The 24454-nt window shown below is 41.3% G+C and overlaps 1 protein-coding gene across 10 annotated transcripts in view; it reads right to left on the bottom strand.

Moving 5' to 3' along the window:
• The window catches only part of RBMS3 (RNA binding motif single stranded interacting protein 3), an 816868-nt gene that overhangs the window by 105678 nt on the left and 686736 nt on the right, over positions 1-24454 (bottom strand). For 6 of the 10 annotated variants that reach the window (XM_015102103.4, XM_042235770.2, XM_060402067.1 and 3 more), the window contains exon 9: positions 20070-20166. In XM_015102103.4, coding sequence (XP_014957589.2) covers positions 20070-20166 — 97 coding nt within the window. Of the gene's footprint in view, positions 1-17812; positions 17864-20069; positions 20167-24454 lie in introns of all 10 variants that reach the window. The other 4 variants (XM_004018199.6, XM_015102101.4, XM_012099304.5 and 1 more) reach the window with 1 other exon arrangement.

Below are 24454 nucleotides of genomic sequence, written 5' to 3'. Positions count from 1 at the left end.
CTGGTGGTAAGCTTTGCCCAGAGATGTGGGCACATCTTCAGGGGAAGATGCCGTTCGAGTGGGATGACGGGATGACAGCCCTAATTAATGATCAAGTGACACCTCCTGTGGCCCCGCTGTTGAAGGTCATACGCATGTCATGTTCCTGGCAGATACAGCATCAGAGGCACCTGGGAGCCTGTGAAAAGTCCTGGCCCTCTCTGATGCTCACCAGCTGTCACACGTGGTGTATAAGAAGAAGCCTTGCCTATGAGCTGGGGTTGGCTTAGAACACTCTTCCTGCCTGACATCCAACACTGCGCCTGAAAACCTTGGTTTTCAATGGACAGAAATATTAACTAAAATGCAAACAGAACAATGGAAGGGTAGCCTGAACTTGCCTAAAGAATGATGGGCACTGAGTCGTTCTCGCCGGACTTCCTTCCCTGTCTCTTCCCCGACCCCACCACTCAGGGAACAGTCAGCTGACTCTCTAAGACAATTCCATTCCCCAAACACAATCATTCCTATGAATTCATAGAAAAAATACTTAGGAGGTGCTTACTTTAACTCTCTGCTTTCAAAAGACTTTAACTTCTCTACTTGCTCGAAAGACTAGATGTTTCACATAAGGATTTAATTTTGTCCACTACACATACACGTAATAGTACTGAATACACTGCGTAATAAGGCTATAGTTTCAAAGAGTCATCTAAGTGGGAGCACTCTAGTGGAGGACCCTTCCCCTTCGCATCTCTATCAAACCGGTGGGCAAGTCTAATAGGCAAAGCCACGCTCAGGAGTTACCTCCTCTGTGAAGCCCGCCCTTATTCCTTTACTCCCTGGCGCAATGAATAACTCCATCTTCTTTACCAATTATATGCTTTGCACACATTTTCCTGACCACGCATAGCTGAATATATTATAAGTATTTTCTAAGAGGGAGCTTGAACAAGAAAGAAACAAACTAATATAGTTTTAATATAAAACAGGGAGAAAGTGTGAATTCAAGTCTGAGCTTTAGTAAATATTCCTCGTAGGCAGTAGTAAAGTTTGAAGGCATTTTACCAGCATTTGTATTCGTATTTTTAAGAATAAGGCTATAAATTGTAAAACTTCTTACATTTGTCACTGAAGCTAAAATGTTGCTTTTTTCCAAAGCATACCTCATTATAACATATATGACTATGTCCCCTCCCCACATCCGTTACATCTTAATTATTTCTCTAACAAAACCTACGCTAGTCAACACAGTTAATGATGACCCTAAACTGCCAACATAGAACCTAGGTAGCAATAACTGGCCTCTCCAATGTTAACCCAGCAAGGGTTAATCTTTACAGCAAACTAAAATATCCCTGTGACATTTCTGTGAGGCAAGAAATAGTGAATAATATACCTTTTAATATTTAGAAATACTCTTGATATTTAAACTTACTCGTTATCAGTTGTTTAATGAGTATTCACATACTTCACAAAACTATGAAGGTTTCAGATATAACACTGGAATAGTTTATTCCAATGAGCTACAAAAGAACAAATAGTTCCATAGATTATCTGTACTCTAATCCTCAATCCTCCACTGATTTCATAAGTAGTTTCTGTTGCCCTGGCAATGTTTATAAAATAAATTATTTAGCATACCTATATATGACTGTGTTGCCCTGGTAACTCACTGTTTCCTAGAAAGTATGATATGGATTTTATTTTAGCTGCATACTTGCTTTCCCTAGAGATAATCCACAGAAAATAAGGCTTTAAGAGATACGATAAACACTGTATCCAATGTTTACAACATTTAATTATATTTGATATGCTAAATGGCTATTAAGATTGTAATATTGTCAACACGTTTATAAATGAATTGGCAAATTCCAGTTTCATGATGTAGGTCTGAAAAAGAAATTCTGAGTACATACTGGACATATCGAAGGTGATGTATCGTTGGAACTTTTTCTCTTTGTACCTGCCAATCCTTTATTCAGAATTACATGCCTTCAGTTCTAAAAAGTATGCTATTCCTTGGGACTTCCCTACGGTCCATTTGTTAAGGCTTCACCTTCCAACGCAAGAGGCACGGGTTCAATTCCTGGTCCGGGAAGATCCCAGATGCTCTGCTCCACAGCTACCGAGCCCGCAAGCTACAAGAGGAGCCTCTGCAGGGAGAAGCCCCTACACCAAAACTACGAGTGGCCCAGGCTGACTCACCACACCACAGAAAGCCCTCACGCAGCAGCGATGACAGAGCAGAGGCTCCTCCCCCCAAAAAAGGGAGAAGCCCCTACACCGAAACTACGAGTGGCCCAGGCTGACTCACCACACCACAGAAAGCCCTCACACGGCAGCGATGACACAGCAGAGCCCCCCACCCCCCAAAGAAGATTAAAAGGTCTTTAAAAAATTAAAAAGTGTCTAGGAAAGTATGTCATATTTGATGAACAATAGTTCATTTCAATAGACAACAATTACCTTTTGAACCAAACCTTTTTCTTATTCCCTAACCACAGCCATCTCACTTAATGCAGGCTATTTGCCTTGCTGCTTCCTGAAATAATCTGAGGACCCCCTTAGACTTTTTGTGAGTTAATTTCATGGAAAAGTTCCCCTTTCTATTTTATTTTTTAAATTTAAATTTATTTATTTTAATTGGAGGCTAATTATTTTACAATATTGTATTGGTTTTGCCATACATCAACATGAATCTGCCATGGGTGTATATGTGTTCCCCATCCTGAACCCCCCTCCCACCTCCCTCCCCATACCATCCCTCTGGGTCATTCCAGTGCACCAGCCCTGAGCATCCTGTATCATGCATCAAACCTGGACTGGCAATTCATTTCTTATATGATATTATACATGATTCAATGCCATTCTCCCAAATCATCCCACCCTCTCCCTCTCCCATAGAGTCCAAAAGACTGTTCTATACATCTGTGTCTCCTTTGCAGTCTTGCATACAGGGTTATTGTTAATATCTTTCTAAATGCCATATGTATGCATTAGTATACTGTATTGGTGGAGAAGGAAATGGCAACCCACTCCAGTGCTTTTGTCTGGAGAATCCCAGGGATGAGGGACCCTGTTGGGTTGCCGTCTATGGGGTTGCACAGAGTCAGACACGACTGAAGCGATTTAGCAGCAGCAGCAAAAGCATACTGTATTGGTGTTTTTCTTTCTGGCTTACTTCACTCTGTATAATCGGCTCCAGTTTCATCCACCTCATTAGAACTGATTCAAATGTATTCTTCTTAATGGCTGAGTAATACTCCATTGTGTACATGTACCACAGCTTTCTTATCCATTCATCTGCTGATGGACATCTAGGTTGCTTCCATGTCCTGGCTATTATAAACAGTGCTGCGATGAACATTGGGGTACACGTGTCTCTTTCAATTCTGGTTTCCTCGGTGTATATGCCCAGCAGTGGGATTGCTGGGTCATAAGGCAGTTCTATTTCCAGTTTTTTAAGGAATCTCCACACTGTTCTCCATAGTGGCTGTACTAGTTTGCATTCCCACCAACAGTGTAAGAGGGTTCCCTTTTCTCCACACCCTCTCCAGCATTTATTGCTTGTAGACTTTTGGATCACAGCCATTCTGACTGGCGTGAGATGGTACCTCACTGTCCAACAGCATACCCATCCTCTAAGCTCTGTTTTCATCTCTGTTCTTCCATGCCCTTCGCTGTTCGTAGTTACTTGGCCATTTTCAGTGTTACATACACGCCAAACAATTCACACCTTTTCTGCTGTGGAGTTTTAATTGAATCATTCTGAGCATGTAATAATTACTCCACAAAGAAATTGTGTGCCTTCAGGACAGACTGTTTCCTTCTTACTCTCCCTCGTTTCAAACAGTATCTAGAATATTCCGTGCATATTTAATACTTAAAAATATTTGTATATTTTCTGTTGGTTTTTTCATTGAAATCAATGTTCTCAGTTTCCTAGAATGAACAGCCAATGCCTGGTGTAACAGGGCACAGAAAAAGACTTAATCAAGTGACTATTTCAAGGAGAAATGGATATTTTACTCTCATGTCCACTGTAGAATTATTCACAATAGCAAAGATATGGAACAATGTAGGTCTCCATCAATGGATGAATGGAAGAAAGGGTGACATTTCATATACTCATTACATATGTGTATGCATATACACACACATACATATATGTGTGTGCATACTGGAATATTATTCAGTCACAAAAAGAAGGAACCCCACCATTTGAGACAACATGGATAACCTTGGACACCTGGACACTCACAGGCAAGGTTGGGTCAGTCTCTTGTGGGGTCACTGCTCCTTCCTCCTGGGTCCTGGTGTACACAAAGTTCTGTTTGTGCCCTCCAAGAGTCTGTTTCCCAAGTCCTGTGTAAGCTCTGGCGGCTCTATGGTGGGGTTAAATGGAGACCTCCTCTAAGACGGCTTATGCCATACCAAACTCTGCTGCACCCATAGCCCCTGCCCCTGCGTCAGGCCACTGCTGACCCGCACCTCTGCAGGAGACACTCCAACACAGTTCCGCCTTAGTCTCTGTGGGGCCTCTGAGCCCTCATGTGCACAAGGATTGTTTGAGCCCTCTGAGCATCTTGGTGGGTATGGGGTTTAATTCTAAACGTGATTTTGCCCCTCCTACTAGGGTTTTTCCTTTGCCCTTGGACATGGGATATCTCCTCAAAGTAGCTACAGTCACCCAAAAAAGATGTCCTTTTCATTATAAGGGACTGGAAAGCAAAAATAGGTAATCAAGAAATACCTCAAGTAACAGGCAAATTCGGCCTTGGAGTACAGAATGAAGCAGGGCAAAGGCTGTTTGAGTTTTTCCAAGAGAATGCACTGGTCATAGCAAACACCCTCTTCCAACAGCACAAGAGAAGACTATACACATGGACATCACCAGATGGTCAATACTGAAATCAGATGAAATATATTATTTGCAGCTGAAGATGGAGAAGCTAAATACAGCCAGCAAAAACAAGACTGGGAGCTGACAGTGGCTCAGATTATGAACTCCTTATTGCTAAATAGACTTAAATTTAAGAAAGTATGGAAAACCACTAGACTTTTCACGTATAACCTAAATCAAATCCCTTACAAATATACAGTGGAAGTGACAAAGAGATTCAAGGGATTAGATCTCATAGACAGAATGCCTGAAGAACTATGGATTTAGGTTTGTGACATTGTACAGGAGGCAGTGATCAAGACCATCCCCAAGATAAAGACATGGAAAGAGGCAAAATGGTTGTCTGAGGAGGCCTTACAAATACCTGTGAAAAGAAGAGAAGTGAAAGGCAAAGGAAAAAAGGAAAGATATACCCATTTGAATACAGAGTTCAAGGAATAGCATGGAGAGATAAGAAAGCTTTTCTTAGTGAACAATGCAAAGAAATAGAGGAAAACAATAGAACTGGAAAGACTAGAGATCTCTTCAAGAAAATTAGACATGCCAAGGGAACATTTCATGCAAAGATGGGCACAATAAAGGACAGAAATGGTATGGACCTAACAGAAGCAGAAAATATTAAGAAGAGGTGGCAAGAATACATGGTAGAACCATAGACAAAAGATTTTTATGAGCCAGATAATCACGATGGTGTGATCACTCACTTAGAGCCAGACATCCTGGACTGTGAAGACAAGTGGGCCTTAGGAAGGATCACTGCAAATAAAGCTAGTGGAGGTGATGGAATTCCAGTTGAGCTATTAAAAATCCTGAAAGATGATGCTGTGAAAGTGCTGCATTCAATATGCCAGCAAATTTGGAAAACTCAGCAGGGGCCACAGGACTGGAAAAGGTCAGTTTTCATTCCAATCCCAGAAAAAGGCAATGCCAAAGAATGCTCAAACTACCACACAGTTGCACTCATCTCACATGCTAGCAAAGTAAAGCTCAAAATTCTGCAAGCCAGGCTTCAGCAGTATGTGAACCATGAACTTCCAGATGATCAAACTGGTTTTAGAAAAGGCAGAGGAGCCAGAGATCAAATTGGCAACATTCGATGGATCACCGAAAAAGCAAGAGAGTTCCAGCAAAACATCTATTCTGCTTTATGGACTATACCAAAGGCTTTGACTGTGTGGATCACAACAAACTGTAGAAAATTCTGAAATAGATGGGAATAGCAGACCACCTGACTTGCCTCCTGAGAAATCTGTAGCAGGTTAGGAAGCAATAATTAGAACTGGACATGGAACAACAGACTGGTTCCAAATAGGAAAAGGAGTATGTTAAGGCTGTATATTGTCACCCTGCTTATTTAACTTATATGCAGAGTACATCATGAGAAATACTGGGTTGGATGAAGCAGAATCTGGAATCAAGATTGCTGGGAGAAATATCAATAACTTCAGATATGCAGATGACACTACCCTTATGGCAGAAAGTGAAGAACTAAAGAGCCTCTTGATGAAAGTGAAAGAAGAGAGTGAAAAAGTTGGCTTAAAACTCAACATTCAAAAAATTAAGATCATGGCATCTGGTCCCATCATTCATGGGAAATAGATGGGAATACAATGGAAACAGTGACAGACTTTATTTTTCTGGACTCCAAAATCACTGCAGATGGTGACTGCAGCCATGAAATTCAAAGACACTTGCCTCCATGTCCTGGCTAATGGGAGAAAAGTTATGACCAACCTAGACAGCATATTCATGGGAAATAGATGGGAAACAGGGGAAACAGTGTCAGACTTTATTTTTTGGGGCTCCAAAATCACTGCAGATGGTGACTGCAGCCATGAAATCAAAAGATGCTTACTCCTTGGAAGAAAAGTTATGACCAACCTAGATAGCATATTCAAAAGCAGAGACCTTACTTTGCCGACTAAGGTCCATCTAGTAAAGGCTATGGTTTTTCCAGTGGTCATGTATGGATGTGAGAGTTGGACTATGAAGAAGGCTGAATGCTGAAGAATTGGTGCTTTTGAACTGTGGTGTTGGAGAAGACTCTTGAGGGTCCCTTGGACTACAAGGAGATCCAACCAGTCCATTCTGAAGGAGATCCGTCCTGGGATTTCTTTGGAAGGAATGATGCTAAAGCTGAAACTCCTGTACTTTGGCCACCTCAAGAGAAGAGTTGACTCACTGGAAAAGATTCTGATGCTGGGAGGGATTGGGGTAGGAGGAGAAGGGGACGACAGAGGATGAGATGGCTGGATAGCATCACTGACTCGATAGACATGAATCTGAGTGAACTCCGGGAGTTGGTGATGGACAGGAAGGCCTGGCGTGCTGCGATTCATGGGGTCGCAAAGAGTCAGACACGACTGAGTGACTGAACTGAACTGAGACAGCATATTATAAAGCAGAGACATTACTTTGTCAACAAAGGTCCATCTAATCAAAGCTATGGTTTTTCCAGTAGTCATGTATGGATGTAAGAGTTGGAGTATAAAGAAAGCTGAGTGCTGAAGAATTGATGCTTTGAACTGTGGTGTTGGAGAAGACTCTTGAGAGTCCCTTGGACTGCAAGGAGATCCAACCAGTCCATTCTAAAGGAGATCAGTTCTGGGTATTCTTTGGAAGGACTGATGTTAAAGCTGAAACTCCAGTACTTTGGCCACCTCATGCAAAGAGTTGACTCATTGGAAAAGACTCTGATGCTGGGAGGGATTGGGGGCAGGAGGCAAAGGGGACGACAGAGGATGATATGGTTGAATGACATCACCGACTCAATGGACGTGAGTTTGAGTGAACTCCAGGAGTTGGTGATGGACATGGAGGCCTAGTGTCCTGCAGTCCATGTGGTTGCAAAGAGATGGACACGACTGAGCGACTGAACTGAACTGAACTGAATAACCTTGAGAGCATTATGCTAAGTGAAATATACCAAATAAAGACAAATACTACATAGTATCACTTATATATGGAAGATAGAGAAAGACAAAAACCTTCAAACTCATAGAAACTGAAGAGAGACTGGTTAAAGGGCTGGGTGTGGGGTAGAGAAACAGGTTTTTGGTTAAGGGTACAACTTTTCAACTATAAGATAAATAAGATCTGAGACGCTGATATAAATCATGTAAACTATAGCTGATAACAACACTATGTTGAATAACTGAAATTTGCTAAGAAAGTTGAACTTGAATGTTCTCATCAGAAAAATAGGATAAATATATGAGGTGATGAAAGTTAATTAATAATTAATTAACTAGATGGTGGGAATTATTTCATAATAAATTCATTTTGAGGGGCTGTACTACATGGCATGTGGGATATTAGTTTACCAACCAGGGATCAAAGCTATGACTCTTGCATTAGAAGTAAGGAGTCTTAACCATTGGATCACAAGGAAAGTTCCATGTATATATAATATATATTTCAAATCACCAGGGTGTTTAATTATTTTAAAATGTTATTTGTCAATTATACAGCAATATAAGTGAAAAAGAAATAATTCTTGAGTATATGGTATTTTTTTTCTTAGATAAAAAGTTAATGTTGTAAATGTATGATGTTCTTAACTTTCCTGTTGCTTAATATATAAATTTATGGTGATCCCCACCAAAATTTTAGAATTAAAAAAAAGAAAAACTCATTAAACTTCTCCTAATGTAATCTGAACATGTAAAATGATATGAAAAAATTTTGAGAAACAACAAAATGTAACAATTGAGGCAAGTGGTGCTATTATAAAGTGACACTAATTAAAATAATAGAGTATATTCAAGAAACAAGTAGGACTGAATAGTGTCTAGAAATAGATCCAAAGATATAAAAATCCTATTATAACAATTGGCATAAAATTGCTCCAAAATCACTGCAGATGGTGACTGCAGCCATGAAATTAAAAGACACTTACTCCTTGGAAGGAAAGTTATGACCAACCTAGATAGCATATTCAAAAGCAGAGACATTACTTTGTCAACTAAGGTCCATCTAGTAAAGGCTATGGTTTTCCAGTAGTCATGTATGGACGTGAGTTGGACTGTGAAGAAGGCTGAGCACTGAAGAATTGATGCTTTTGAACTGTGGTGTTGGAGAAGATTCTTGAGGGTCCCTTGGACTGCAAGGAGATCCAACCAGTCCATTCTGAAGGAGATCAGCCCTGGGATTTCTTTTGGAAGGAATGATGCTAAAGCTGAAACTCCAGTACTTTGGCCACCTCATGTGAAGAGTTGACTCATTGGGAAAGACTCTGATGCTGGGAGGGATTGGGGGCAGGAGGAGAAGGGGATGACCAAGGATGAGATGGCTGGATGGCATCACTGACTCGATGGATGTGAGTCTGCGTGAACTCCGGGGGTTGGTGATGGACAAGGAGGCCTGGCGTGCTGCGATTCATGGGGTCGCAAAGAGTCAGACACGACTGAGCGACTGAACTGAACTGAACTGAACTGAGAGAAAATATAGATGACTCATATGGTAGACATTGTTATGATAATTGGTTACCTGTTTGGGTGAAAAAAAAAAAGAGTTGGATCACAGTCTCATTTCATGTTACAAAATAAACTCCAAAAATTAAAAAAATTAAAATAAAAGTTACTATAAACACAATAGCAAAAAAAAATGGTGCTTTAAATCATACAGTTAATAAGGTATTTTGCACAGTGTCCAGATATTTTAAAGCAGAGACTGGCAAAATATAGCCTGTAAGCCAAATATGGCCCTCACCTCTTTCTGTAAATATAGCTTTATTGGAACTCAGCCCTGGCAATCCATCTATGAATTATGTGTGGCTGCCTTCATCCTGCAGCCACATGTGACAGCAACCACATGGCTCAAAACACAGAAAATCTTGTTGTTTGTCTCTTTACAGAAAAAGTTTGCTGATCACTGCTGTAAAGGGAAAATAAATATGAACTATGTAATACTAAATACTAAAGTCATGCATGATAAACGCTATAAAATTAAATTCCAAATAAACTGGGAAAATATCCAGAATATCTCTGGCAATGTTAAGTTAAAGACTGTAATAAGTTCCTTTAAAAAAAACTAAGATCACTACTCAAAAAGAGAAATGAGCAAAACAAATAAACTCGGAGCTCAGAAGAAGAAAAAAAATTAGTTAATATACATATAAAAGCAACTCAACTTCTCTAGGACTCAGAGAAATAAATAACATTGGTAAGATACCACTCACTGTTTATTACATTAACAACATAGTTAAAAGTTGGGATCACCAAGTATTAAGTGAGGCCTGGGGAAATAAACACTCTCACTTAAAGTTCAATTTGACAATAACTATACCAAATTTTAAAACACACATAACTGTTGTTCCAGAAAATACATTGCAGATATTTTTTCACAAATGCTCAATATTACAGTCTTAAGTGTACAACAAGTACCAGCTACAAATTAAAGGACTATAAATAGGAAACTGGCGCATTTATGTAATGAATGTATAAAGTGTTAAAAAGAGTTGACATAGATCTTTAGGTGACTCATGTGTAAGGACCTCTAGCATGTTCTATTGTTGGGAAAAAATAAAGCCAACTGCAATACGGTATTTGAAGAGTGACCTTGTATATGTTTAAAGCACATACATTAGTGCACAGGCATGTCCGTATACATAACCATTGACTGCATGCTGACATACAAACTAATTATCAAGGTTGTTTTCCTGGAGGATAGAGGTGATGAGTGAAAGAGTCCTACAAGGAAAGTTTTAAGCTGCATATACATTTGTGTTTTATTTTTATTTAAAAAATTTTTACTGGAGTATAGTTGCTTTACAATGTTGCTAGTTTCTGCTGTAAGCAAAGTGAACCAGCTATATGTATACTTGTGTGCATACGTGTGCTAAGTTGCTTCAGTTGTGTCCAGCTCTTTGTGAACCTATGGACCATAGCCCGCCGGGCTCCTTTGCCCATGGGATTCTCCAGGCACGAATACTGGAGCGGGTTGCTGTACCCTCCTCGGGGGAATTTCCAGACCCAGGGACTGAGCCCGTGTCTCTTAGGTCTCGTGCATTAGCAGGCAGGTTCTCTACCACTGGTGCCACTTGGGAAGCCCATACATGTAATATATCCCCTCTTTATTGTATTTCCTCCCCATTCAAGTCACCACAGAGCACTGAGTAGAGTTCCCTGTGCTGAAAGTGAACGTTTCTCAGTTGGGTCCGACTCTTTGCGACCCCATGGATTTTACGGTCCATGGACCTCTCCAGGCCAGAACACTGGAGCCCACTCCAGTGGGCTTGGATCTTCCCAACCCAGGGATCAAAACCATGTCTCCTGCGTTGCAGGCAGATTCTTCACCAGCTGAGCCACAAGGGAAGCCCAAGAATACTGGAGTGGGCAGCCTATCCCTTCTCCAGTGGATCTTCCTGATCCAGGAATCAAACTGGGGTCTCCTGCATTGCAGGTGGATTTTTTATCAACTGAGCTATCAGGGACTATACAGCAGGTTCTCATTAGTTATCTATTTTAAACATAGTATCAATAGTGTATATACGTCAAGCCCAACCTTCTAATTCATCCCCTCCCCCCACACTGTGGTAACTATCAGCTTGTTCTCTACACCTGTGACTCTCTTTGTGCTTTGCCAATGAGTTCATCTGTACCATGTTTCTAGATTCCACATATAAGCGATATTATATGGTATTTACTTTTCCCGTTCTAACTTACTTCCGTCAGTGTGAGTCTCGAGATCCACCCATGTTGCTGCAAATGGCATTATTTCTTTTTTCAATATTGAAAATATCCCATTGTATATACGTACCACATATACATATATACAATGGCTGAGGAATATTCTGTTATATATATGTACCAGATCTTTATCCATTCCTCTGCTGGTGGACGTTTAGGTTGCTTCCATGTCCTGGCATTGTAAATAGTGCTGCAATGAATATTGGGGTGCATGTATCCTTTCGAATTATGGTTTTCTCCAGATATATGCCCAGGAGTGAGACTGCTGGGTCATATGGAGTCTTTGGGGCTTCCCTTGTGGCTCACCTGGTAAAGAATCCACCTGCAATGCAGGAGACTTGAGTTCTATCCCTGGGTTGGGAAGATCCCCTGGAGAAGGGAAATGCTACCCACTCCAGTATTCTGGCTCGGAGAATTCCACGAAATGTATAGTCCATGGGGTCACAAAGAGTCAGATAGGACTGAGGGACATTCACTTTTTGGGGTTCTTCCCTGGTAGCTCAGTTGGTAAAGAATCCTCCTGCAATGCAGGAAACCCAGGCTTGACTCCTGGGTGGGGAAAATCTGCTGGAGAAGGGATAAGGCTACCCACTCCAGTATTCTGGGGCTTGTCTTGTGGCTCAGCTGGTGAAGAATCTGTCTGCATTGCGGGAGACCTGGGTTCGATCCCTGGGTTGGAAAGATCCCCTGGAGAAGGGAACCCACTCTGGTGTTCTGGCCTGGAGAATTCCACGGTCTGTATAGTCCATGGGGTTGCAGAGCCAGACATGACTGAGTGACTTTTACTTGGATCTTCCCTGTAGCTCAGAAGGTAAAGAATCTGCCTTCAATGCAGGAGACCTGGGTTCTATCCCTGGGTTTGGAGGATCTCCTGGAGAAGGGAATGGCAACTCACGCCAGCATTCTTGCCTGGAGAATCCCATGGACAGAGGAGCCTGGCAGGCCACAGTCCGTGGTGTCGCACAGAGTCGGACATGACTGAGAGACCAGCACTACTACACTGAGACTCTACTTTTAGATTTTTAAGGAACCTCCATCGTGGCTGTGCAGGCACTTTTGAATCATGAGCTTTGAATTTCATTGTTTGAATGGTTTTTGCCCCTAAGTTCATTTTAGATTATTTTTTTTAAGTTGCAATAGAATTTTGAAGTTACATTTAACAATGGCAAGACCAGCACTGCTTGCTACAGTAGTTAGGGTATCAGAGAGACTTTGTGTGCAAGTGTCTGTATTTATTTTACCCCAGAAATCTACTTACAGGGAGCTGACACCCATATGAAGATGTTCCTTCTAAATTTATTTTCAAACATTTTTGAATTTTCTTCTGGTAGAAATAGTGTACATGGGCTAAAGGTATTGATTTGTGTTTGCTAGTTTCTTTTAAAAGATTTGGCCAGTACATCCACCAGGTAAAGTCCCTACATAGCAAACACATTTTGTCTTTGTTTGGTACTTTGACAGTGAAACTCAGAAGGTTAGAATTTTTGCTCAGCTCAGCAGCTGGAATAAAAAGATACTATCTGAAAACACTGCTTTCTGAACAGAATTCTAATGATTTCAATGTCCTTTCCAAACTTGATGATATGCTTTTAGGGGGAATGTGTCTGCAAGTCTGGAGGACACAGCCGTTAAAATTAAGCCTTACCTAATCACCAATTACCAATGAAATATTCTTGGAATTTTCTTGAAATTTTCATTGTTGTTGTTCTAGAGGGAAAGTTTATATTGACATGTTAGCTGTAAATGTAAGGTTTATTCATCAGAAGAGTTACAATTTAGCCATGTATAGCAACAAATCACACAGTGGTTCCATTAAAGCATCTTGCATTTCTTAGAATCCTGTAGTTAGATAGTATAGTATTAGTACAGTCATTCAGTCGTGTCTGACTCTTTGCGGCCCCATGGACTGTAGCCCTCCAGCCTCCTCTGTCCATGGGATTCTCCAAGCAAGAATACTGGAGTGGGTATCCCTTGCCTCTCCAGGAGATCTTCCAAATCCAGGAATTGAACCTGGGTCTCCTGCACTGCAAGGTGGATTCTTTACTGTCTGAGTGATCAAGGAAACCCAGTAGCTAGATATCCTATTTGTAAATGGGTAAAAATGAAAACTGACCTTTATCCTCGAGAATAAATAGTGCTAAACACATGAAGAACAGATTTATGATTCACACAAGCCTAAATAGAATTGAAGAGAACTGAACTCTGCTTCTTCTTGGGAGCTATCATCTTCTCTCCCTGTCAGCACAGATTTAACAGAATACCCGACGTATCCCAATATGGGGATTTCAACTGTGCATTCATAGAAGATCCCAGTGTGACAAGCTGCCAAGCAAAGTAGATAAAAAAAATCCATCACCTGTTAAAATCCTGCCAGCGTCATGGTGAAATTTCAGAGTTTAGGAAAGAAACCTTGCACCGGCAATCAGCAACACGTGCCTGATGGCATCGGCAACGTCAGCAAACAGTGCATTCCTGATTTCGACTCGCAGTGTTCTCTTTCAGTGAACAAAAAATAAAGTGCAAATGAAAATGCTCTTGCTGTCATCAGCAGGATTTTACCTGATCAAGTCCCAGAGTCCAACACACAGACAGAGAATGGTTTCCTTGCAGAAACACCAGGACGAGAGAGGATCCAGGCAAGGAAACTTTTAGCCCCTTTTCCTTAATAGTGAAAAGTTTCTGAGTCTTTCTTCTAAAGTTACAAAAAGGTACACTGAATACAGCTCAGAAATGTCAGTCTCTGAAGAAGAAAGCCTAAGTCAGCTGTAGCTTTACACTCAGGATTTCTGTCGGTCTCTCATCCCTTCTTTCCATCAGTTCACGTCTCTCTTACAGATCATTACCCTCCCAGGTAGGAAAAGACCAGAGGCACCGTGATCTGGGTTAAGACTTGACCGGAGCGCTGGCTTCAGATACAAGCCTGGCTAAGACTTTGGGGCTGGTGAGTCAAGCCTGCAAAGAACCTGCAGGACTCTGCTACAGTACAGGGGTCTGTGAGCTTCATCACGATGGGGGAAGCATGTCTTTACCCTATGTACAGAGACCTTATCTGTGAGAGTTTCACAAAATTGTGGAAGCGAAGACATGAGAAAGGAGAAAAGTTGTAAACAAATCATTATTATGGGCAACCTAAGGAAGATGTGTAGCTATTCACACCTTGAATTTATTTGTAAGGTAGGTTCCAGTGACTGCCACACAAGAGGTAACCCAGTAGGCCTTTAATTCTTATTTTCATTACTTGTATTTATTTTTATTATAGGTGTTGAAAGATTCAGCAAGTAAATCAGAGAAGCACCAATCTAAGTGATTCATCTTATTTATAGCCACAGAGGCTACCTCCACCAAACTCATTAGTACAGTGTGCAAAATGAGCAGGATAAATGTGGTAGACATGGCTGATTATTGCTTTTTCTCCAGTTCTTCCTGTACCAACACTCATTTTACATAATTGGCCTAATCTAAAGCAGAATTTACAGTCATCTACTCATATAACTGAGTAATGATAACAGTGTTTTGAGTGTTTGATATTTCTTGGGTGCTATTTTAAGAGCTTTAAAGCATTACTTCATTTAATCAACTGAAAGCATTATAATTTAGCTGTGATTGTGTCCATATTACAGATAAGAAAACTGTGGCTCAGGCAGTTTGACTGCCCAAAATCCTAGATCAGAAAGGATTTCCTCTCCCAAAGAGCCTAACCAAGAATCCACGCTATTAATCGCCAAGTCATTCATTCCTTCTCTTCACATCCAGGTGATTTTATTTCTTTGCCATAGATCATCACCTACATATTTTTATGTTTTAATATTACAGAGCAATTAATTTAAACAACCCCACTCTGATAATAAAACCAAGATCAGTTGCATCAAGGTTCTTCATACAATAAAACAACCAACAAAACTGTTTTAAGGAAACAACTGATGGTACAAGTAATGTGTTTCCAAAATGCTGTTTAGCCAGTGTTTCCAAGTTAAAAACAACAAAGTGGTGGGTGGCCCAGTGCCACTTCTGTTCCCAGGAAATCTGTCCCAGGCACAAGTGCTACATTTTAAACCAGGGGTCCCTAAACTCCAGGATCTGATGCCTGATGATCTGAGCTGGAATTGATGTAATAATAATAGAAATAAATTGCACAATAAATGTAATGCCCTTGAATCATCCTGAAGCCATCCCCTGCCCCACTGGTTCGTGGAAAGATTATCTTCCACAAAACCAGTCCCTGGTTCCAAAAGTTTGGGAACTGTGGTCTTAGACAGGGTGACCTAAGCTTAAACATCATGCCGAGTCTAATCAGGGGAAGGGGTAATAGGGAGCAGCAGCCGTGGCAAGAAGATCTCATAGGGACAAATGAACACACACACACACACACACACACACACACACATACAACTGTTGCTGGGGAGAAAGATACTAGAAATAATAAACCCCAAATTGGGCGAAGCTGGAAGCTGGGGTAGGGAGGAGGTGTTCATGAAACACTTTGCTAGGGTCCTGAATGACAGTTGAAATAAAACACAAATGTCTTCCCTTCTCTTCACAGCTTCGCAAGTATTGTAGAATCATACACCTTTGGTATCTGAAAAAAAAAATTCAGATTTTTCCAGATGTGCATTCCTTGAGGTCGTAATGAGATGATGCTTGACCTCCACATGAGGACCAAGCTAGCCTCTGCACTCTCTAAACACACACACATTATTTCCTTAGAAGGTAGTTGCTTCCTTCTAGAAAGTCTCTTTAGAACTTGGCAAGGCTTCTTCCCTCTTCCTGTGTTGGCCCAGTCTGTGCTATATATTGGTCTGGCAGCTTCTATTGGATTCTACCTGATGACTCGGACAGAAAAGAACAGCCTGGCTGGATTCCTTGCCTGTCACTCTGATTTCCACAACACAGACCAGACGAACTCACAAAGCCCCCAAGGTAGGCAAATAAGAGTAAACAGGGACATTTGCAAAATAAGGTCTAAAGTTCTGTTGTCAGAAGCTACATATACTTTATTTTTCAAATACAAAGCAAATTATCAAAACACTATGAGCAACATGGAATGCTCCTTTAAAAAAAAAACCAAAAACTGGAGTAAGCTCAATTGTGAAAGCCAGGTGCTGTGATCTTTTGAGTCCAGGAAAGGGATGCCTGTGTATGTAATGCCCTGTTTTTGATATGCATCACTTTATCTATATTTAGCTTTGAAAAGAGTTAAAATGTAGCATTGCTTCTTCTTTGTACGGCCAATACATTCACTAATAAGGATTAATGACCACAATAAGGTATAACATGTGATACTTTGAACACTATTTTTGTATATTCTCTTGGCTTTGATCCTCCCCAAAGCCATGTTAAGTATAATGACAGAAGAGGAAACCAAGTTCCAGATTTGAACAGACCCAGGAGAGGACGCCAGAGACCCTGTCACACAACTTCCCACTGGGGACATTTCCCCTCCTCCAGACTCTCATGAGTGCATCGTTCTAGAAATCTTCCTGTCCTCTTCTTTTCAAGAGCTAGAAAAAATGCAAGAACTTGACACAGATACATGGAGTCACCACCTTCAGCCTGTATTCTAATGGAATATCTAATATTTTTCCTTTGGGACAAATGTCATATTGTACCACAAAATGGAAAAAGCTAGCTAGCAGAACATAGTTTGATTACTTGGGGAAGAAACTTTCCATTAAAGAAGAGAATAACCCTTTTAGTTAACATAAAAGTCATCTACCAACTTTACTGTCTACTATTAGCCACACTTATTAGTCGATGAATACCTTCCTATTTCAAATATGTTGCTTTGAGTCAACACTGAGCCATGATTCGCAAACTCGTTCCCAAAGCATCCAAAGAAAAGAAAGCATAACAGAAGGAGATGGACAACAGAAAGGCTTTCCCCCTATAATGGATTTAACTGTCCAGAGCACACAGTACTACCTGCAGATCTTCCCTCTCCCTAACAAATGGCAGATGTCAACGTGAGAGGTTGATTGCTATTTTTTCCCATCAAGTTGATTCTCTCCCTCCCTCCCTCTCTCTTCCTCTCTCAACTCTCTTTCTCTCCATCACTGTCACTATATCTGTCTGTCGTACATGCTTTTGGAGAATTTCAGGAACAGCTTTGTATCTGGAAAACAAGGCTGCCAGAAAAAGGCATGGAATAGAACAAAAGCTTTACCCCAGAGCTTCTACATGTTACAAACGCTTGCACTCAGATAATAGAAACATCGAGCCTCAGGTGACTGAGAACACTTACTGTTGGTTGCATAACGTATGGCGGATGAGGCATCCATGAAGTACTCTGGACCTATGCATCAAACAGCATTTATTAGCACAAAGCAATCACAGAGAGAACTCGGTTCTTGCGTTCAGTGGAGTCACACTAGGTCATAAGAAAGTGGAGTCCATCTGACTTAGTGCTCAAAACTAAGGATAGAAAGGAAGCTATTGGACCCGATTTATTTGGTCCCTGAAACTTGGTAAAATGAAAGCAAATTCCTACTTCACTGGAGATGGCGGTAATGCCCACATGAGCCAGGCTACACCATGGGCACATTTGGAGGCTGGTATTGGAGATGAAAGTCTTAGGAGGCTTCAGGGCTCTCTTGTTTGGAGGTCAACACGCTGGAAGACCCAGGTGAATAAAGAAGGAAGCATTACTTAGCATGATTGCTCAGACTTCCTTTTTTTCTGTCATTGGTTCTAACCTCAAATTCTCAAGTGATCCCATCTTGGAAATAAATCCAAGTGGTGAAAGTTGGGGAATGAATTAGAGAGATCAACCAGAAATTTGGGGGAATGTTTTGGGTTAAACCCAAGTTAAGTAAGTCTGTGATTTTTCTCTCTTATAGTAATTGTTATGGTTACTAAAAATGAGTGTATGAACCAGGAAAATGTTCTGAATGTTTCCTATCAGTCAAATGAGAAAGTCAGCTTCTAAGAGCTGAACGTGACATAGATAGCCCTGAAGATTTTGGTTTCAATAGACTCACATCAGTGAGACTGCCAATGAACTTTAGACTAAAAAAAGAAAAAAGTGGTGAAAAGCAAGAATCAGCAACGTAGGAAATTGCTCTAATTCCTTTCTGAGAAAAGAGAGCTGGAGTTAAATTCCACTTATGGGCCCTCCCAAGTGAAATGACAGCTCTGTGGAGATTTTATTCATGACACCAAAGTGCTCTACAATGGAGCTCAGTGGGTGGTCTTGGCTGAAACAGAGGCCAAGATTTGAAAAAATGGGTAAAAAAACCAAAAGCACACATTACAACCAGGCAGGCCTGCAGGAAGAACAAAAACTGAACAGCATCTGCACTTAGCCTCATGGGTCCCCAGGAAAGGCATTTAAGAAATCAGCCATCCAGAGACCCTCTAATGCAATTCACACAAAAGTCTGTTCCACTCACCCACTGACATGTATCAAGAACCTAAGTGCAGACACAGAATGAAAGTGATCTGCTTCGGAGTGAGGGGGATCTGTTAAGGGAAAATGTGCATAGTCTCAAGCGGGATGCTCTGACAGTGGGGATCTCCTGGCATGACATAGATAGGTAGTGGATGAAGAACGTGAAACTTCACTGAATTCATAGCAATCAGCAACATCACAATCCCCACCCCAAACCCCCACGCCCACCCCCACCATATGCATGATATAAGGGAACACACAGGCACACACACTCTGGCTATCTCCAGAGCTGTAGCAATGCCACTCGACCAGCTAGATAGCATTCATAGGCAATTTTGTTTCTAACTAGAATTAGAAGAACTGTCTAAAGACCTACATGAGGTAAAGAGAAGGAGGGAGAAATATTTGTGATAACTCAAAGGAATAAGATAGGAGCCCTGTTTGAGGGGAAGGATGGCTATTTCTTTCCACCTGCACAATTAAGGCTAACTGGCGACAACGTCCGGTTTAGGACACACACTGAGTCTCAGATTTTCTTGTGCTTCAACATGTGGAACCCCTGAGGTCTCTTCTGACCTCTTTGGAAGTGAGAATGAAGTCAGAGGAGGAAGTAGGAAGTACTTTTACCCCTTTGATAACTTTCCCTATTTCTTGGAGGCAATGATTTAGCATCCATCCATGTAGCTTTCCATGGATACACAGAACGACTGTGGCAAATGACAAGGATCCAGTATCCCAAAGGGAGTGCAAGGAGTTGCCAGAAATGTGTTCTCAGAAAAGATACACTAGGGAACTGTGAGAACCAAAATAACAGACAACACACAAAGTAACGTCTCAGTGGTAAGAAAGCTGTACTAAGGTTGGCTGAAAAGCAGCAAAATCATGGAAACTCAGCAGGCAGAATGGAAGCACAGTGGGTTTTTATAATTCAGTGAAACAGATGCAAACAAGCTCTTGAAAGCGTAGGCTCAGTGGATAGTTTGAATATTATGACATTAAGATGGGACTAAAGGGAAGACAACTTGAAAACTCTACTGTGTCCTTTTTGACTTGAGATAGTCTATTTTTGGCAAGAAAGGTCTCTCAGGACGTGCAGGTAAATCGGACATACCTGGTATGTGGAGACAGGGGAAGCAGCAATGAATGGCGTGATGGATGTCTGTGGAATCATGCGGTTGGTTGCAATACTGTACGGTGAAGAATAAAATCTGCGAACAGAAAAAAAAAAAAGAAGATTCATAGATTTGTGACGCTAGCGCACACCTGGCTGCTAACCAAATGCTACCACGCGTGTCTGAAGAAGATTGACCTCCACCCTCGTGTGACCCATTCATTGCTAACAGGAGCGGACAAGAGACTGATGGGCTTTGATTCCACTAAGAAATAAACTGTTCTAAACAAAATGACAACTTTGGGTCCTCTTATAAAATTGGCCACGCAGAAATCTCTTAGGCCAGGTGAGTGTAATAGTATGTTTGATCAACAGGGGAGAAAAGCTGTGGCTCTTGTTTTTGTTTGTTGGTTTGTTTTAAGGCAACACTATTATAAAGCTCCTTGAAAAAAAGGTGAATTGGTAGCACCAAGCTTTATGAAAGTGGCTGGTGCTACACAGACATAATTGCATTTATTTCTTCATTCAAGAAAGAGGATCAGCTTCCAGACAGTTCTGGATAATTTATGCTAGTCCATGCCCTTAGGCAAAAACTAACCTAAGTACTTTCTCCATGAAAAGAAAAGGACAATTTGTGGAGAATTTGGGTCAAGATGGAGGTTCTGCACCTATTTGATATTCTCCTGTAGACTCCAGAAAGCACTGTGTTTTCTAGTCCTCCAGGGCCCTCCAGTGAACAAGTATAGAAAAACACTGGGCAAGATCACGTGTGGGTGCACGCTCAGTTGCTCAGTCCTGTCCAACTCTTTGCAATGCTATGGACTACAGCCCAGTCCATGGACAGCCTCCTCTGTTCATGTAACTTTCCAGCCAAGAATACTGGAGTGGGTTGCCATTTCCTCCTGCAGGGGATCTTCCCAACCCAGGGATCGAACCCAGGCCTCCTGCATTGGCAGGAAGGTTCTTTCCCACTGTGCCACCTGGGAAGCCTGGGCAAGAGCAGAGATCCAGCAATCAGAGGAGGGTGACTCTTCTGGACATCTATTAGAGGATAGATTTAACAGGGATCTAGGACTTCCCTGGCGGCTCAGACTGTAGTCCGCCTGCAATGCAGGAGACCTGAGTTTGATCCTTGGGTCAGGAAGATCCCCTGGAGAAGGAAATGGGTACCCACTCCAGTGTCCTAGCCTGGAGAGTTTCACGGAGAGAGGAGCCTGGTGGGCTGTAGTCCATGAGTTCACAAAAAGTTGGACACCAATGAGCGACTAAAATTTTCACTACTTTCCAGGGTATTGAAAACACTGACATTCCACCTCCACTCAGACTATATCCTGGAACCCATAAGTTACCTAATGCTCAGATTCCTCAGAAGAATTTTAAATCATGTTTCCTTTTTCATATCTCACTGGTAAGGGAAAGTCTAGAGTGACTAACCACTGAACATGCACACAAAACCAGGATGCCTGTGATGGACTATTTCCCTGTTATGAGGATAGATTGGAAAAATGCCAATTAGGGCTCATGGAATCATTGTTTTCATTTTGCCATACTCTTTAGTTCAGTTCTGCTCAGTCGCTCAGTCGTGTCTGATTCTTTGCGACCCCATGGACTGCAGCACGCCAGGCCTCCCTGTCCATCACCAACGCCTGGAATTTACCCAAACTCATGTCCAATGAGTTGGTGATTCCATCCAACCATCTCATCCTCTGTCATCCCCTTCTCCTCCTGCCCTCAGTCTTTCCCAGCATCAGGGTCTTTTCAAACGAGTCAGCTCTTTGCATCAGGTGGCCGAAGTATTGGAGTTTCAGCTTTAACATCAGTCCTTCCAATGAATACCCAGGACTGATCTCCTTTAAGATGTAATGGTTGGATCTCCTTGCAGTCCAAGGGACTCTCAAGAGTCTTCTCCAACACCACAGTTCAAAAGCATCAATTCTTCAGCACTCAGCTTTCTTTACAGTCCAACTCTCACATCCATACATGACTACTGGAAAAACCATAGCTTTGACTAGATGGACCTTTGTTGACAAAGTAATGTCTCTGCTTTTTAATATGCTGTCTAGTTTGGTCATAACTTTCCTTCCAAGGAGTAAGAGTCTTTTAATTTCACAGCTTCAGTCACCATTTGCTGTGATTTTGGAGCCCAGAAAAACAAAGTCAGCCACTGTTTCCCTATCTATTTCCCATGAAGTGATGGAACCAGATGCCATGATCTTAGTCTTCTGAATGTTGAACTTTAAGCCAACTTTTTCACTCTCCTCTTTCACATTCATCAAGAGGCTCTTTTGTTCTTCTTTGCTTTCTGCCATAAGGGTAGTGTTATCTGCATATCTGAGGTTATTGGTATTTCTCCTAGCAATCTTGATTCCAGCTTGTGCTTTGTCCAGCCCAGCATTTCTCATGATGTACTCTGCATAGAAGTTAAGTCAGAAGGGTGACAATATACAGCCTTGATGTACTCCTTTTCCTATTTGGAACCAGTCTGTTGTTCCATGTCCAGTTCTAACTGTTGCTTCCTGACATGCATACAAGGTTTCTCAAGAGGCAGGTCAGGTGGTCTGGTATTCCCATCTCTTTCAGAATTTTCCACAGTTTATCGTGAGCCATACAATCAAAGGCTTTGCCATAATCAATAAAACAGAAATAGATGTTTTTTCTGGAACTCTCTTCCTTTTCCATGATCCAGTGGATGTTGGCAATTTGATCTCTGGTTCCTCTGCCTTTTCTAAAACCAGCTTGAACATCTGGAAGTTCACAGTTCACGTATTGCTGAAGGCTGGCTTGGAGAATTTTGAGCATTACTTTTCTAGTGTGCGAGATGAGTGCAATTGTGCAGTAGTTTGAGCATTCTTTGGCATTGCCTTTCTTTGGGATTGGAATGAAAACTGACTTTTCCAGTCCTGTGGCCACTGCTGAGTTTTCCAAATTTGCTGGCATATTGAGTGCAGCACTTTCACGGCATCATCTTTCAGGATTTGAAATAGCTCACCTGGAATTCCATCACCTCCACTAGCTTTGTTCATAGTGATGCTTCCTAAGGCCCACTTGATTTCACATTCCAGGATGTCTGGCTCTAGGTGAGGGATCACACCATCATGATTATCTGGGTCGTGAAGATCTTTTTTGTACAGTTCTTCTGTGTACTCTTGCCACCTCTTCTTAATATCTTCTGCTTCCGTTAGGTCCATACCATTTCTGTCCTTTACTGAGCCCATCTTTGCATGAACTGTTCCCTTGACATCGCAAAGTCAAGTGAATTACTACTTCTAGTTTATTTTCTCTTCTTTTTAAACATAGTTTATGACTGAGGTTGGAATTTTGGAGACAAAAGCTTCCTCATCTCTCAGAGGTCTCTGATGTTTTGAATAGAGAATCTCATGAGTCACCTTTCTAAAGAAGCATTCCACCAGAACCCTGCTGAGTGTAGGGGGGCTAGATTTCAATGTTTCCAGGGTTCAAAGAGTAAATTCTTTAAGCTTAGATTCTATACAAGTCTCCAAGCAAGGATTATAGAACTAGAGTCTTAAATTGATCTAGTTTTCAACAAGGATTATAAGGTTAGGGTCTTTTGGTTAAAAAAATGTAGTTGAAAAAATTACTCCCCTACCCATTGTATTCTCCTTACTATCCATTCCTACATCTACCACGTCTCTAAATCTGCTCTTGTGTAGTTCAGGAGAAATGAATTATGACTACGTCATGTACCTATTAGAATGATCTGATTTTTTAAAAAAGGCAATCAGAGCTGTCACAGAATTAGAGAAGGTGGAATTCTCTTTCATTGTTGGTGGAAATAGAGAATTGTCCTGCCCTTTTAGAAAACAGCTTGGCAGTTTCATATAAAGCTAAAATACGCATAGCATATAACTGAAAAATCCCACTGATACATAGCAACCAAAGATAAATGAAAACTTGAGTTCACACAAAAACCTTGATGCAATTATTTACAGCAACTTTGATACTTGCCCCAAACTGGAAGCAAGCCAAATATCCTTCAACTGAACTGATAAACAATGTATAGTCCATCCATACACTGGGAGGCGACTGAACAATTAAAATGAAATAAACAACTGGTGTGTTTAATGTGGTGAATCTTGAATGGATTATGCTGAATGAGGGATCTCAGACTCCAAAGACTTTATATTTTGTATCTATTTCTATAGCGGTATGGAAAATGAAAAACTATACATTCCAAAACCAAATAATGGATGCCAAAGGCTGGGCTTCAGGGAGGAGTCTGACCACAGGGACGCGTGAGGGAATTCTGGGAAATGATGTGACTGTTCTGTTTCTTTGTTGCTTCGCTGTGTGCTTTTCAGGCCTCATACAATTGTACCCTATTAAGAGTGTGTGCATATATATATATACTTTTAACGAATCTGACT

The sequence above is a fragment of the Ovis aries genome, chromosome 19, assembly GCF_016772045.2.
Source record: "Ovis aries strain OAR_USU_Benz2616 breed Rambouillet chromosome 19, ARS-UI_Ramb_v3.0, whole genome shotgun sequence".
Lineage (NCBI taxonomy): Eukaryota > Metazoa > Chordata > Mammalia > Artiodactyla > Bovidae > Ovis > Ovis aries.
This window is presented reverse-complemented; position numbering and strand designations above follow the sequence as displayed.